This window comes from Hoplias malabaricus, chromosome 6 (assembly GCF_029633855.1).
Source record: "Hoplias malabaricus isolate fHopMal1 chromosome 6, fHopMal1.hap1, whole genome shotgun sequence".
NCBI classification, from domain to species: domain Eukaryota; kingdom Metazoa; phylum Chordata; class Actinopteri; order Characiformes; family Erythrinidae; genus Hoplias; species Hoplias malabaricus.
In genome coordinates, this window is record NC_089805.1 from 34,835,282 (window position 1) to 34,850,971 (window position 15,690).

A 15,690-nucleotide genomic window follows, 5' to 3' on the forward strand; every position below is an offset into this window, starting at 1 on the left:
AGAAATGAGGGGCATTGTACACCTACAAACAGAACATAGATTGTGACAGTTACAATGGCCAAAGAGCGAAGCCGAGACAGTTATACCAAATAAACAGGCAACTCCGTATGTGTCATGTCTGTCCAGCCAAAAATATCCTCTGATTCTGCAAGTCTCTGCCTTACTTTCATAGTGTGTTCTAAATTTACTGTCCTCCTCCTCTTTGGTCTGTCTCTCTATCCGTCTCACACATATGCATAAATATAGCATTTGGAAAAATAAAGTAGTGGAAGAGAACAGCATTTACCCTTAATCAGTGCAACAGCCTGGGAAATGCTCCAAGACTGAAGACGTAAGTTTAGAAAGTGCCTGTTTAGTTTCACAGGCTGTGAGTGATGCTGTGGAGCAAATAGGGTAAATGGCAGGACAACTATTAGCACGCCAGCCGCCTGCATACACTCATCACTCAACAGTCCTCTGACAGAGAGCTGAGCAGACTCAAGGAGCATGCTGCCTTTATGTCCTACATGCAATACAAATGCAGAAAGAAATTACATCCACCATCAGAATTCAAGGGTAAATGTGTTTCACACTGCAGTGAAACAAACACTTCATTACATGCCATCGTTTGCCAGGTACTTAGAGAGAGAAGGAGAGCAAGTCAACAATAAACTGAAGAAATCCGTTAAAGCATCATTACATGAAATAAACAATAAACATTTAGTGGAGCTTTGGCTCAGTCGTGATGCTTTCAGGCTCCTATAAATCACTTTTATCTACAGTCAAATCAAAAAACATTAAAAAAAAATAAAAATAAAGACTAATAAGGTTTCCATCACTGCTATTGCTTTTTTGCCACTGCTATTGTAATTGCACTGAGCATAATCCATAGTGTAAGGGGTTTGTGCTGTGATGATGAAGCGCCAGCGATGAGAGGGGGCAATGATTTTACCGCCGTCTTTGACTGCAAAAACGCAGAGTAGCCACTGCAATTCCTGCTCAAAGGAATGCGGTGAATTGGAGCAAGTTCATACAGATAAGCAGTGCGCATACAAATAAATCTGCATTAGAGAAAAGCATTCCACTATTGATTTTTAATTACACATCTGTTCACAGATAGAGAGAAGAAAGGGTGCCGGAGCATCTGCCTTCATTTGCTTCTCTCTCCAGGAACATTTTGCTCACAATTTCCTCTTGTCCTTTTATCCCTTGCCTGCTCTTTCTTTCACTGCTCTCCCCATCTACCTTTCATTCACCTTCCCATGGACACATTTGCTCTTCTTCTATCTCTCTCCACTTGCCAAATCTGTCTCCCAACGCCCACCTCTCTCCCTCTCCCTCTCTCTCTCTCAGGCTTGAGGCCATGCAGAAGCACAAATTAATTATTCAAATGTTGACTTCATTGCCAGAGAGTGGATTTGGGAGGAGACTGCAGGCTTTCTGCCTTCTCCTCAGCCGACTCCTTCAAAAGTCATTCAGCCTGTGAGGCCCCCTGCAATTTCATTATTTGTATATCATTTTTTCCACTTTCTTCTTGCTTTCTCCCTTGGCACTGCCCTGCAGTTCTAATAAACTCCAAAACAAGGTTTAGCTTCAGATTTGATTAGATACAAAGGGCAACAAGGACATGTTGACCGATGGTGAGAAACCTCCACTCGTACTCCTACATCATCAATCCCCATCACTGTATAAGATCTAAGGGTGTAACCTTTTTAATACAACATGGCAAAACAACAAAAATGTCTAACTTTAACATTCTAAACATTCATTGTCTGTAACCGCTTATCCAGCTCAGGGTCGCAGTGGGTCTGGAGCCTACCTGAAATCACTGGGCACAAGGTGGGAACACACCCTGGAGGGGGCACCAGTCCTTTGCAGGGTGACACACACTCACACGTTACATTCTAAACAGTATAACAAAATTAAAACTTGTGTTAAGAGTTGTCTCAATTCCTAACTGAGGAAGGGAGGAAGGAAGGAAAGAAATCTCTTTACTGGTTAGCCTATTTTTTATATATTATGCATGCTATCTAGCACACCAGCTAATTTATTTATGGAATGTACTGTATATTACTAAAACATCATCTAGATAAGTTTAGCGCCTGAGCTATAACAACTGCTGCTGCCTGCTAATCAAACATAAAGCTACCCAACTGGTTAGCAGTTTTGTCTCTATCCTTTTGTGAGTCAAGACAATTTGAAATACAGGATTAACAGCCACACTGAATAATGGTGAACATATTAAATATAAATAAATATATAAAAACTGGGGGAAATATCTACTGCTATGCCTCTTAGGTATCATGTTGAACTGAGATACGGTGGAAATAATGCTATTTATTCATGGTGCTCGTGAGGGGCACTCAGTGCAGCTTAACCAGGGCCACGTCGTCTCTCCAGTGCGAACGGCTGGGCGGTGTTGATGAAGGGGCTAATATCTCGTGTGCTTTGTGACAGGCATTGGGGCGCTCGCTTACATCTTCATTAAAGAGCGACTGACCCCTCCACCGCCACCCTGACTCACCACTGCAATATGACAAGTGCTTTAATTAAAAGAGTTAATTGAAGATGCTTCCTCACAGCTTTTAATGAGTTCACCACAGAAGCCGGCATTAGCTGGCCTCCTATACTCATCTCTGTCTCCTTGCCGTCTCCATATTGGCTTATCGACATAGTGCAACCGCTTTGTGCTACATAAACAAAACAATACACAACATTAAGCAGGATAAATGGACACTTAAGGTAAATGAGGGTATGAAAAGTTTTACTGAGCGTCGATACCGGACTAAATGGCATAGCACTTTTCCTCCTCTCCCCAGATAGAGAGTTAGCAAATGCAGCAGATGTATCGTGTTAGCGAGCTAATTCCATTGGCTGCCATTGCTCAGCACTTTGGTATCTTCCACATTTTAACTCAACTATCATGGCTCACTTTGTCATCCATGTAATTAAAGCATTCCAGTGAAGGTGTAGAAAAGAGGTGAGAATAACATAAGACTGTTGTTCAAATGTTTTTATGCACAATGCTTAAATTCACATAAGGCAACTGATGACAAAAAACGTACACAGAAAAAAACACAGCCCAGTTCTTATTGATACACAAGCATGGGGTGGGGGTAGGGGTAACATATGGATGAGAGCTATGAGCATGCTCACCAAAAATTAGGGCTAGACAATAATTCAATATTAATGTATATAAAATAAAACATTTCATCTGTTCATTACACTCAGTATTACACTTTAAACATTAACCCAAACCAAGAGATTTATATTGAGGGTGATGTCAGGTTTCTTGGCAGTTCTTCTGTGGCTTTAATGTTTTTCATATCAATGTTGGAATTATATTATGATAAAAATATGTTGGCCAACTCATCCAGCCCTACACAAAAATCATCATCACCATCATCATCATAAACAAAGATAATGCCACTACCAGACACACACACACACACACATACACACCTATAAACTAAACTAGTGGTTCTCAAAACACTTTTTTTTTTTATCATTCCCCACCTCATAAGAAGGGGAATTTTAGCACCACACCTGTCCCATAATCGCCACTAAAAACGGCAATAAAATACACATGCAAGTATATCATTTTCTAATTTATTGAAGTAACATCAACTTCTATCTCTAAAATCAGTTGCTTAACTTAACACCAGATACAACATTAACATCAATGTTCAAAAATTTAAAAATAGAGGAATTCAATTGTGCTTCTGTTTCTCACTTTTTGTGCAAAAATTAGCAAATGACTATGCCTTATCACAGCATCAGTGACCACAATGAACCTGTTTTGAACTACACATCTTTTAAAAACAGGGTTGCATGCTTGATACTGCCACTCTCAAGTCATAAACCTTATACACACATCTACAGCCTTGTTGTACTGTTTCTATTGTTCTGCCGCAATTAACATGTCAACACGAATTATTATTTTTCGCACTATGATTCCAGGCAAGCTACATTTTTCTGGTCTCCTATTTAATGTTTTTTTTTTTTTTACACGTTTAAGGGCTATTAATGAATCCATTGAGTGGGTGATTTTTATTGGCAAAAGAGAAAGGCATAAATTAAGACATACAAATGATCATTTCTTCCGATTCCTTGTGCCCCACCTGCAATACCCCACACTTTGAGAAACGGTGAACTAAACATATCAACTGCACAGCAACACAACAGCAATAAACAATACAATGGCATGCTGGGAGTCGTTCTGTATAGACCCGCCCAGAAGCTCCTGAGGGTACATGGAGCTCATGGCACATTATTGTCGCACACCACAGTATTTTAACCCATTTTTTTTTTTTCCTTATCTTGGTGCAAATATTTCTACTTACGCTTCAGTTCAACTCTACACCTACACCCATATCAGTGTATGGTTTGTGGAGTTCATCCAAGACTCATGTGGCCCACTGTAAGCTATCAGTTTTAACTAAACTTTTACAAGTACAACTCATTAACAATTAACAAGTACAGCTGGATTTGCATGCAACTCTACCCCATGGAATACATTGCAGCACTATTCTAACTTGCAATAAAGATTTCAGATACATTTCTGAGCTCATTACCATACTTCGGTGCCCTACATACATACTGTACTTGATTACACATGACTGAACTAATGCCTTTGCGTTTCCTTGTTGAAGCATTTCATCCTCAGCCTCAATTTCAGAGGTCATGATTTCTGCATGATTTCTGGGTAGAAAAAAACTCATTACTTATTGCACCTCTTGTTATTCAATGCACTTCAAGGAAAGAACTAGTGTATAAAACATGATACACTCCAAACCACCTCTAAAAAAAGAGGGCTGATTCTAGGTCAGTGGCATAATGTCTTCAGACAGCACAAGAAAAGAAAATAAATCAAGACCTGCTTTGGGGTCCCACTGGCAAGGTGAGGAGTATAATATAAGGTCTTTATCCAAAGTGTCAAATAAATTCCAAGGATAGTAGTAAAAGAAAAATATTTAAAAAGGACTTCTCTCCTCCAAAAGACTGAGACACACCTCTCACAGCCCAGCAGCCCAAACCTCAATCATCCCCCGACATCTCCTACAGGTGTCTCATTACCCAGAAACCAAATCAATTAGGTCCATTATCACTTTTTGCTTAAAGAGACGCTTCACTGCTCTTCTGGAGATGTGCAAGTAATTCATTGAAAGCATTTCACACTTCAACACTCAGGAAAATACAGATGAATGAGGAAAAAGGGAAAATCAAAAATCACGTGAAGGTTAAGGGGATGAGGCAATATGCCATGCCTCATTATAAGCCACACTCAAATGTCATCAAAGCAAACAATATGCCAATAGCCTAGCCTGCTATTATCTCTGATTACTGAATAAAATTCACACTTCAGCCCTTTTTACTCACATTTGGTGGTGAAAAGGTTTGTGTGTGTGGTTGAAATTGGTAGATTTAGACAGCATCTCATTACATCTCATACACAAGTGCAAACACGTTCTCTCACTGCACCACTATCAGCAATAGCTGGAATGTCAACCATCAGCTTTAAGAGGAATAGAACCATTAAATACACCCTGGGGGCTCCTGAGTGGTGCAACAGATTTGACCCCATCATTGGGGATATTGTGAGTTCGATCCTCTGTGATGCCTCAGCCTGTGTTCTAGTCCCGTAATTTAGCACGATGCTAGCCAATGTGAACATCTGTTAGCTACTATAACTATGCAGTCAGAGTTCTCCACCATGTGTGTTGGTTTAGCAGCAGTCCAAAGTGAAGCTGTGTTTAAGACCTTGACCATGGCTACAAAATACATGCTGCATTTTATAAAGCTGCTTTGGAACAGCAAAACTTGTAAAAAGGACTATACAAATATTATTGAACTAAATATATAAAAGCATACCTATCATATTCTTAAAGGCCTAGGGTTGGTCCTTAGTAGTAGTTTCCAATAATACATAACCTACTTGCAATAGATTTATTTGTTTTTATGATTTATATGATGATTTCAGAATACTTTAAATGAATTGGCTGCATTGAACATGACCTGAAACCAAAAAATCTGGCAAATTGTCCATAGAGAGAACCATTGATGTGTTCTCCATTGGTCAATAATCAATAATAATAACAATAATTGAACCATCTTCCACTCCCTCACAAACATGGGGGAAAATCTCTACCATTTATACGACACTGTTGATTTAACAACCACCGATAAGTGGAGAGATTTCCATCGAGCACCTGTGACTGGGAAGGAATAAATCATTCTATGAGACAAGATCTACTCAGGGATGGAGAAAGGTATGAGGAGAGAGATGATTTATGGGTAAGAGCCCATGGGGTTTCCTTAGCTGTCCAATTCCAGCAAGCTGTGGTGTCTCTGTTTACGGTACCCATCAGCTGCACAATGCTACCAGCCAGCAAGGTTCACATGTTGTGTGTACCATCTACACTACGGTAGACCAACCCTTAACACACCACACAACCACTGATACTCTGATCTAACTTCTCCCATAGTCTTGACTGAGAAAAAGGAAAGACAACAAACCCGAGTAATTACCCAAGTGTAGAGGAATGAAAAAAAACACACACACACACAAGGAGAAAACAGCCGACTGGTAATCACTATCAGTACCTCCCTGCTCATCATCACCTCATTCCTTTCCTCCAGCTCTCTAACATAGGCCTGAACATTCACCCAGCAATCAATAACTCTAGAGGAGAGTATAATGTTCATGAGCTACAACCTGCACTGCAGCCAACAGAAGCCTGGCCTTTCTGTATAAGTCCTAGTGTTATTAAAGAATGCTGAGATATACTTTAAAAGGCACATATCCTAGATTTTCCCTGAGGCTCACACATAATGCATATATTTTAATTTTTTTTTTTTTTTTTTTACCAAAAACAGTTACAGAAACAAAATGGCTGTTTCTTACTGTACCTTTAACACATGTAAACCTAACAAATCACAAAATTCCCAGTTCAGAATGGATTATGGGTTCTGAGTCATGGATCCAATGGATGTTTCAGACCACCAAAAAAAATTGTTTTTATAATGATAATATATTGATTGTTTGAAAAGTACTCAGTTTGAAAGTATTGCAGCAAGAGTCAAAAAGAGGTCAGAATGGGCATAACTATTATTGTTATATCGACCAACCTTAATATATACCGCAGTATTAAATATATGGATGGTATCTCAAAATATGTCTTGTATTTATAACATGCGTGTGGTGTGTCGAATTTCTGTTCTGTGTTTAAGTACAAGACCATAAATTTTATTTATTTGTATTTAAGAAAGCCACAGGAAGGGGCGCTGTAGTCTGTATACCGATTGCTGATGTCATAGTCTCAATAGAGTTGGGGGGAGAAAAAAAATTAAAAAACACCGTAGTAGCCCACCACAGTTGTGAGTTTAGTGCTGCGTTTGGGTTAAAATAGAGAGAGGAAAGAAGCTTAGAACAGTCAAAATACTCAGAAGACCCTTCATTTGACACAAATGTGTGCATTTTGAGCCTCAGTTTTCTGGAAAATCATCTGGTCTGGTGTGCTAAACCACACGTGTCTATATATCTGGCCAGCTATGGTTCTAAAAGGTGTAGAGCAGAGTCTTATTTCACTTATTTTCAAACTTTTCTGTTCCTCCAGCACCAGGTGCTGAAATTTAGTCTCTCAGAAAGGTTTTTATCGTAAGCAAGTTTGTGTGTGATTAGCTGAACAGTGCTGAAAACCCTTCATTCAAACCACACTCACATATATGAAGCTCATGCAGCCCAACTGTGCACCCCCAGCCCATGGGAATACCATATACAATTGTATATCACTTTTGAGAAAGTATGATGGTATGAAAAACGTGGATACTGCCCATTCCTAAGCATAACCCTGGTGGAACCACACTCACCATCAGACATTAACAGATAAACACACATGCAGTGACAAGCTGCGCTAACAGCATGCATTGGTAAGCTACATGCACTTATATTCCCCAGAATTACAGTTAACATTCATCTAAACACCTCACAAACAGTCCCAAACAAACTGAAAGTGAAAGGGGCAGAGCAATGCAAAGTCCATGTTTGTATAAGAGGCTATTGTTTTGACATGGCCAGTTTGTTAAGCAGCAGGTACTCCGTGGTCCCAGATTTACTGAAGATTTCTCCTTTTCACTCTCAGGCTTTGTTCATATGAGGCTCCATCATCTCACACATAGAACACTGCTTCCCACTGGCACGCTACAAACTCCACACACCAGACTGATGTCGCTACGTGAGTATGGTTGTGCCATAGACTGTATATGCGCTGCGATCGATAAAGCTGTGGCTTTTGTGACACAGTGTTTACATAGTTTTACCCACATGCTCCACTCTCGTGACACATAGGAGACATTTTGCATTTTTCTTTTGTATATCAAACTTGTATTTCAGAAATCAAAATTTATTAAGTTTTCAATTACACACACCCTGTGAAGAGATACAAAGAAAGATACCATGTTTATTGGTATATTTACAAACAGTATTTTTGTATATCATTGTAGCTAGTTCCAGATCCCAGCTCCTATCCTCAAGATCCCTGAACTGCAGGTCAATATTGTCCCTGTTCTCACCCACTCTATGCAACTGAATAATTCATAGTTGGTCATCTAAAACAAATAATTTTTAAAAAATAAGCATGTAACTAGTGTAAACCCGGACTGCACATTATGGACACCATACTGCTATTGTGATCAGGTTGCTATATAATGTGACTTCAATTTGCATTGGACTATAAAAAAATTATTGGTAATCAATTGTGTTATGGTTATGAATGTCTGCAAAATATTGACTAAAATAAATCCATTGGTGGGATTATCTGAAGACCTTGATTCATCAAAGAGGTTAATCGACAGAATCACAGGGTGGGTGGTGGTGGTGGTGGGGGGGTTCAAACAAAAGATCCTGTATAAGAAAAAAAACAATTATAATGTAAAAACTGCCCACACTCCACTATACTTTTCTTATGGACTGTGATTTACATCAAGAATGCAGAGTTTTATCAGAGCACGAACTTTGGACTAAGCTCTGAATAGGAGGGGGAAGAATGAGGGGTTGGAGGGTAGAGGATGACAGAGTGTGATTTAATGGGATTGGATGGTCTTGGTCCAAGCTATGCTCCTGTGTGCTGTTCTATAAAAGCTGGCTGAGAAGCAGCTATAAATCACCCAGGGACTCTACCCTGGGGTTAAACAAATAAATAAGAGCAATTAAACAGAGTGGCCACTACTCTTCACCTGGTTTTTTATCTCCTACTCAACCCTACCTCATCCTCCAGCTCATACACACAGAGATAGAGAGGTAGGTTCACTTGAAGAGATTTCCATCATAGAAAGAACTCAGAGCCTGTTATGTCTAGATATCCAGATGAAGTCAATTTTTGGTAATGTGTATTCAAAAAAATAGCTTACTGTATTGTGTTATGGCCCAGTCCATTTAAAAGGAAGAGACAATCCGAAAATACAGGGTAAGTCTATAGATTTTTCAAAATTTCTGCTCCATAAGTCAACATAAAAAATAAGTAATTTGATGTGAAATAGTGCTGTAGAGAAACTTACTAACTTGAGTCCACCCAGCAGATTTATCTGATGATTGCAAGCTCAAGCCTGCTTTAGAGGACCAAGGTTATGTGAGTAACATTACACTCTCTTACACATTCATTCAGTATCTCACTATTGGAAAGTTACAGCCAACTCCGGTATTGCAACCGACCCAATGATAAACAAGGTCAGGGCACAAAATGAGAAGCTTTATATAAAAGAGCTGCTCCATGCATCAGGACCATAAGTATCTGGACAGAGTTTGAGAATTGTGTGACAAGCACAACCCAAGTAAAATTCTAAGATTCTGTTGTTTTTTGCCTAGACATAAGGAGCAACAACCGCTGTAGTGGCATGAAGGGAACTGAAAGTGAGTGTTGGCCAGCCTGATATGGCACACAACAGAGGACATCATTAGCAAATTATTCAGCTGACATAAACAAATCAGCCAGCTAACAATGACAAATGGTATACTGAGTTATATTAAAAAGATAATTTAGCATCATTCCTGAACTTTGCCACCTCTGAAAAGCCAAGCCAATGTTTATTCTGTTCCTAGTTTAAGCTCTGCCCCACTCTTTTTTAGCGCGCCAGCTTGTTCTAAATTCCTTTGCTGTTAATGCCACAGAGTGTGAATGTGTTTGCTATTCAAGCTTCCAGCACCTGCACACACCCCTATTGAATGAATATTTTAGGCTTTTCAATGTGACTCCCAGCAACAGAAGGCGATATATAAGTAGCTACATTTTTCTAGAATTCTTTCAGTTTTAACAAACAAATCTCACATGGTTCAGATTTTCCTTTCCAAATTTACAACATCAAACAATCATTTCTTCAGCTTTATATATGCAATGTTGATAATAGTAGAAAAAAAAAAAGAAAAAAAAACTACCATTTTATGTTGTATGTATATATTGTAAAATGTATATTGTGTATTTTAAACAGTAGCTTTTCTAAATTTTAAATCTGGAAGAAATGTATTAAAATTCAGCTGAATTCATGCCATTTTTGTCATTTATGGGCATTAAAATTATGTTGGAAATGCAGGCAAATATGTACCATGGAATCTAGGGCTGATCATCTGGCACAGAGAGTGCACATTTCTATAGATTTCATATTTCTCCCACACATGACCTTATTTTTCACAAAAATCTTTGAATATTTATACTTCACATTCAAGTCCCACTGGGTTATCAGCCCATTCTCTGCACAGCAACCATCACAGGATTCTGGGAAGATACAGAAAGTCATGTTGGTTTCAATGTAGGAAACAATGTGTGCTTGCTTGAAAAGTCATGTCTGGGCCTTGCTCATTAAAATTGCATTCAAAGTCCATGCCAGTATGAACCAGTAGATTTCGCAAAAGAAACCCTGCACTGCTGCACTGCTGCCTCTCATAAGGCCAGCACTGAGGCAGAACTGTACGTAATGGCATGCTTCAGCAGCTTCTCATTTGATCTACTCCCTCCAGCTAAAAATCTGTTACTACAAAGTTCACTCACTGCCACATCAACCCTTCATGAAACCACCACCAATGTAGAGGCCTGCGCATGTCAAGAGGGCTCCAACTCCACAGTACAGACTGCCTGGGTCCTGAAACATAAAGTGGATGAGCGTATATGTTTCAGGGTCACGACTGTGCAAGTGGCGCCAAAAGCCACAAGTCAGCAGGGGAACTTAAGCTCCCACAGGACGCTTGTGTTACTCTTTCACCCCACAACATGGAAGATCGGTCTCAGCTGATATGACAGAGAGTACAACGTGACACATTCCCTCACCAAACGCCCTCTGGCCTGCTACAGTGCTGAACCATTTCAGACGGAAGCCTTTTCCCAAACAGAGAAGCCAGTTTATTGCACCCTGAATCTAAAAGATAAAAACAACTGGAACTTGAACAGACAAGCTAAAGCAAAAGCAAGAAAAAAGCAATAAAAATGCACTTATGAACCTACTCTCTCATAACCGCTGGGAATGAAAGTAAGTTTCCCTTGTGCCCTCATCCATAATCCACACACTCTCTGCTTCAGTATGTGCATGTACCTTGCATCAGCTTTCAATAGATATTTTATCAAGTATAACTACCTTAAAGATGTTCTTTGTTCCATTTACTGACTGTAGTTCCTCTATTGAGCTGAGAATTGTCTATCAACCAAAAAATATTCAGACATTACCGTCTTGTGGAGGATGACAAATAATGCACAGAGAAAGATGTATTTTCTTTTTAAAATGTTGATACTAAAGGGAAAAAAATGCAGAGGGGTGGACAGGGAGTGTTAATACTAAATATAGAAAGAATGATCCCCACACAAACAATATCAAGTCAGCAGTGGTTTTATGGTGCCCCTTCCTATTGATAAATAGATGTGGCAGACAAACTGCAAATTTTGTGTACAGCAACAGATGGGGCAGATGGACGCTCACTCCTCTATATATATATATAAAAACAACAAATAAACAAGCCAACTCCCACCTATGTCTGAATGACCAACCAACAGATTCATATCCATCCTGCATAAATGTACAGTCCGCCACAGATACACTCTGTCCAATTGCCAGCTTCACAGACCCTTACTGCCACAGACACTGACATATTTACCTTCATCCTCCTGTCAAAAGCTGTTGTTTGTATCTTAATATATTATCGTTACATATTTATTGCCTATATATGCAAGAACTCAAAAGCCAGTGTAATGTTTGTGATGTGCTGTAATGTATACCATGTATACCAGCGCTTAACAGAAATCCAATCATGCTATAAAATCACCTCTGCTGTGAGACAAATGTAGTTTGGGGGGGGGGGGGGGGTTCATAATGCATCAAGATTTTATAATAACATGTAATGCTACCACTGCCCCTCAACAGATAAACAGCCGAGTGGAGTTATATTTATGAAGCACTCTGATGGCACTTGAAGCAATGATCTGAACAACTATATCAGCTAGAAAAAAGAATCTAATCTGAAGAAAAAACTCTTCAATTACAGACATATTTTCCTGTGAGTGTGTGATAGCTTCAAGTGAATGCAAAGCCTTTTTAATCAACATTACAAAATTACAACACTGAAGACCACCAGAGTCTCTGACCATGTTTGAGAGCATCACAGAGAAAAGCCTTTCCAGGAAAGCCACTTGCAGTTGAAGAAAAAGAAAAAAACATGTAAATGAGAATTGAAATATCAAGTCTAACCAAGCCTACCGAATCTCTTATAAATTGATCTACAAAAGAGACAAATGCATTAAAAACGCTTATTTGTTCTTTATCTACACAAGAGACAGTTAATTCAAAATATCTGCAAAGGGTGAGAATAAAGGTTCCCATTGACAAAATTGTCAATAGTTTTATTAGTTTTCTATTTGTACACAGTATGAGGTCACACATTTGCATAGTAAACATGAAGAGAAGCTGGCATGTTCTAATAGGATGGGGAAAATATTGCAGTTTTACTCTCCCTGTTCAATCAGGAACAGTAGACAATGAACTGAGGTGCATGCAGAACTCATGTCATCAAGCTAGGAAATTCTCACAGCAGGCACAAATTAGCCACTAACCGACTAAAACACTGAAAAACAGCCTGACCAATGAAACTGAAACTGCCTGAAACCACCACGTATTCATGGCCTTATAAAGGGATTATTTTCCAGGCTCATACTTCATAAACACACATTCACTGCAAGCATAGTCATTTTTGTTGTAGTTGGTGATGTTTTTTTTTTTTTGCTCCTCCCTGTGGAAAATATCCAGCATTTTAAAAATGAGTGACTGTGTTAGATACAAATCAGAAAGCAAAAAACTTTGGAACATCGTACTGGGATGTATCAAAATTCTTCTACCCACCAGTAAAGTACCACAGTAAAGTTGGCTTGTGGTTAGCTGTTCAGATTTCTATCGGCTGTAACCCCACAATTCAGTCAAAAGTATATTCAAAAACACAGGTGCATGACACTTTCTTTGATTAAGCAGTGCTTAATTTGTGAAACTTTCATAAACACATATTGGTGTATTTGAATGTGCTTTACAATTCTACTCATTTTGAGTCATGTATCAAAATAGAGTACAATAACTTTTAGGGCAAATGCTGAGCCTTAATTTTTATAATGTTAATAAACATATAAGTACTGAGATTAAAGCTGACATAAAAACCATTCTCCTGATTTGTGAAATATTTCACAAAGATCTGTCAGCCCTTTATTTTTATTTGTGGCACTAAAATATATGATTTGAAGGGTCTGACTGTAAAAGTACTGTTTACACTAATAAAATATCTCACTTGTTTTAAGCATTATCTGATTTGTGAAAACCTTTGCAAACACAATTTGGTGTTCTTAAATTATTTACACGGTTGTATTAACATTTTTATTTGTAATAACAGGTTTTGGGGCAAATTTAGAGCATTTATTACGTTTGACAACTGGAAATATACTGAACTAAATACAGAAACAAACACATTTTCCTTATTTGTGAAATAATTCCCAAATATGGTTGGGTCTTTCTACTCTTTATTAATATGTTTGGATGTAAGATGATGATAATTTGGAGTGTTTGACCATAAATTGCTGACTAAACTAATGATAGAAAGAAAATTGTACATGTTTTTGACATTGTCTGATTTTATTTATTTTTTAAGCACAGTTTGGTGTGTTCAAATGATTTATACGGTTTTATTAAGATTTGTATGTAATAAAATATTTTGGGGTAAATGCTGAGCATTAATTCATATTGGTTAGACAACTTGCCATGTATTTAGCTAAAACATGAGGCAAACACATTTTCCTCATCTCTGCTTTTAGCTCATTTCATGGCCAGTTATGAAAGTAATGTGAATTAAAGATCCCTGTTGATTTCTGCTATGAAGATATGGCTGTGTAGCTTAGGCTCTCAGCTTTCACAATGACAGGTTAATAAAATCTGTAGATCAATCAGGGGCAAAGTTATGGTGCCTCTCATCCAAGGAGGCGGGACAAACACAGAACCATGCTTCAGCAGATTCTGTTTCAGCGTGTAACGGCCCCACGCATCATGCAGACGGTTTCATTTGACACCCACAATCTCTGTAAACAATAATCAAGACAATAAATATGTTCTCAAAGCTTAGATTTTTATTTTTACCGTTCCCCCACTCATTTAAAGACAGAAGGCTGTAAGGAGGAAGTTGTCTCACTTTACAGCCTATCAGGGTAAAGCTCCAACCTTCCAACACATCTGGCAACAGTACTGGGTTACAACACTAAAACAAGACTAAATATCAGAATAAATCTGGTGAAACAGAATAAAACAAAACAAAAACCTTTTTCCTGTTTGGTGAGGGTAAATGCCATTTGGAGAAGTGGCATCAGAATTACGTTATTGGGCTAGAACGTAAACCCAGTGAGGAAAGGAAATGTATTTTAGCAAATATATTTTAGCAGTAACATAAACACATTTGATCTGCAAGCTCTTATACAGCATTAGTTCACCACATGATAAAGAAGAGAGTTCTGCTTACCGGGTTCGTAAATTTCCAGGACTTGGCTGCCCATCATAGACAGACAGTATGTCGAAGTCCTCTTCTAATGCAAAGCCTTGGAATACCAATTGTATCCGGTTGTGTTCCTGTGCCACAATCACCCATGTGCAGTTGGCGTAGTTTGGGTATCCATAAGGGTATCCAGGGCTTTCTATTGTCCCATTTGGGCTATATAGTGTGTAACTGCAGTTTTGAGCTGAGAAAGAGAAAGAGAAAAAAGAAACAGGAAATTAATCAGGGATTTCCTAATTTAACACAAATTGAAACCAAAATATGTCTATATCAAGCACATAATTTGGACGTATGTCAGCAACTCTTACATGGATAATGAGAACATTTAGCAAAAGTGGTGGGGAGGAGAGTCAAATGCTGCTGTTTAGACCACCTACAAACACACCCACCAGGCAAGTATAATGTAATTTTTCACCAGTGCTTTCCTCAAGCCTCATCACAGAACTCTAATTTTTAATTCAAAGAATCTCTGTGAAATCATTAGACAGTCAATTAAATAAGCGGAAGTGTGAAAATTGCCCATATTGTCAACTGCCTGTGCTCTGGTGGTCAATAAGCTGTTCTCACGGTGACACCGTGCAAAAAGGATGGCTGTGTATGGGGGTGGAGGCTGGTTATTAACGCCAGCAATTTTAATAGTTTCCTATTGCCCGCAGCTC

General features: G+C 38.7%; 1 protein-coding gene across 1 annotated transcript in view; it reads right to left on the minus strand.

Moving 5' to 3' along the window:
- The window catches only part of csmd2 (CUB and Sushi multiple domains 2), a 340,194-nt gene that overhangs the window by 295,505 nt on the left and 28,999 nt on the right, over nt 1-15,690 (minus strand). Inside the window, exon 2 of the mRNA XM_066674957.1 lies at nt 14,999-15,215. Within this exon, the coding sequence (XP_066531054.1) occupies nt 14,999-15,215 (217 nt within the window). The remainder of the gene's footprint in view (nt 1-14,998; nt 15,216-15,690) is intronic.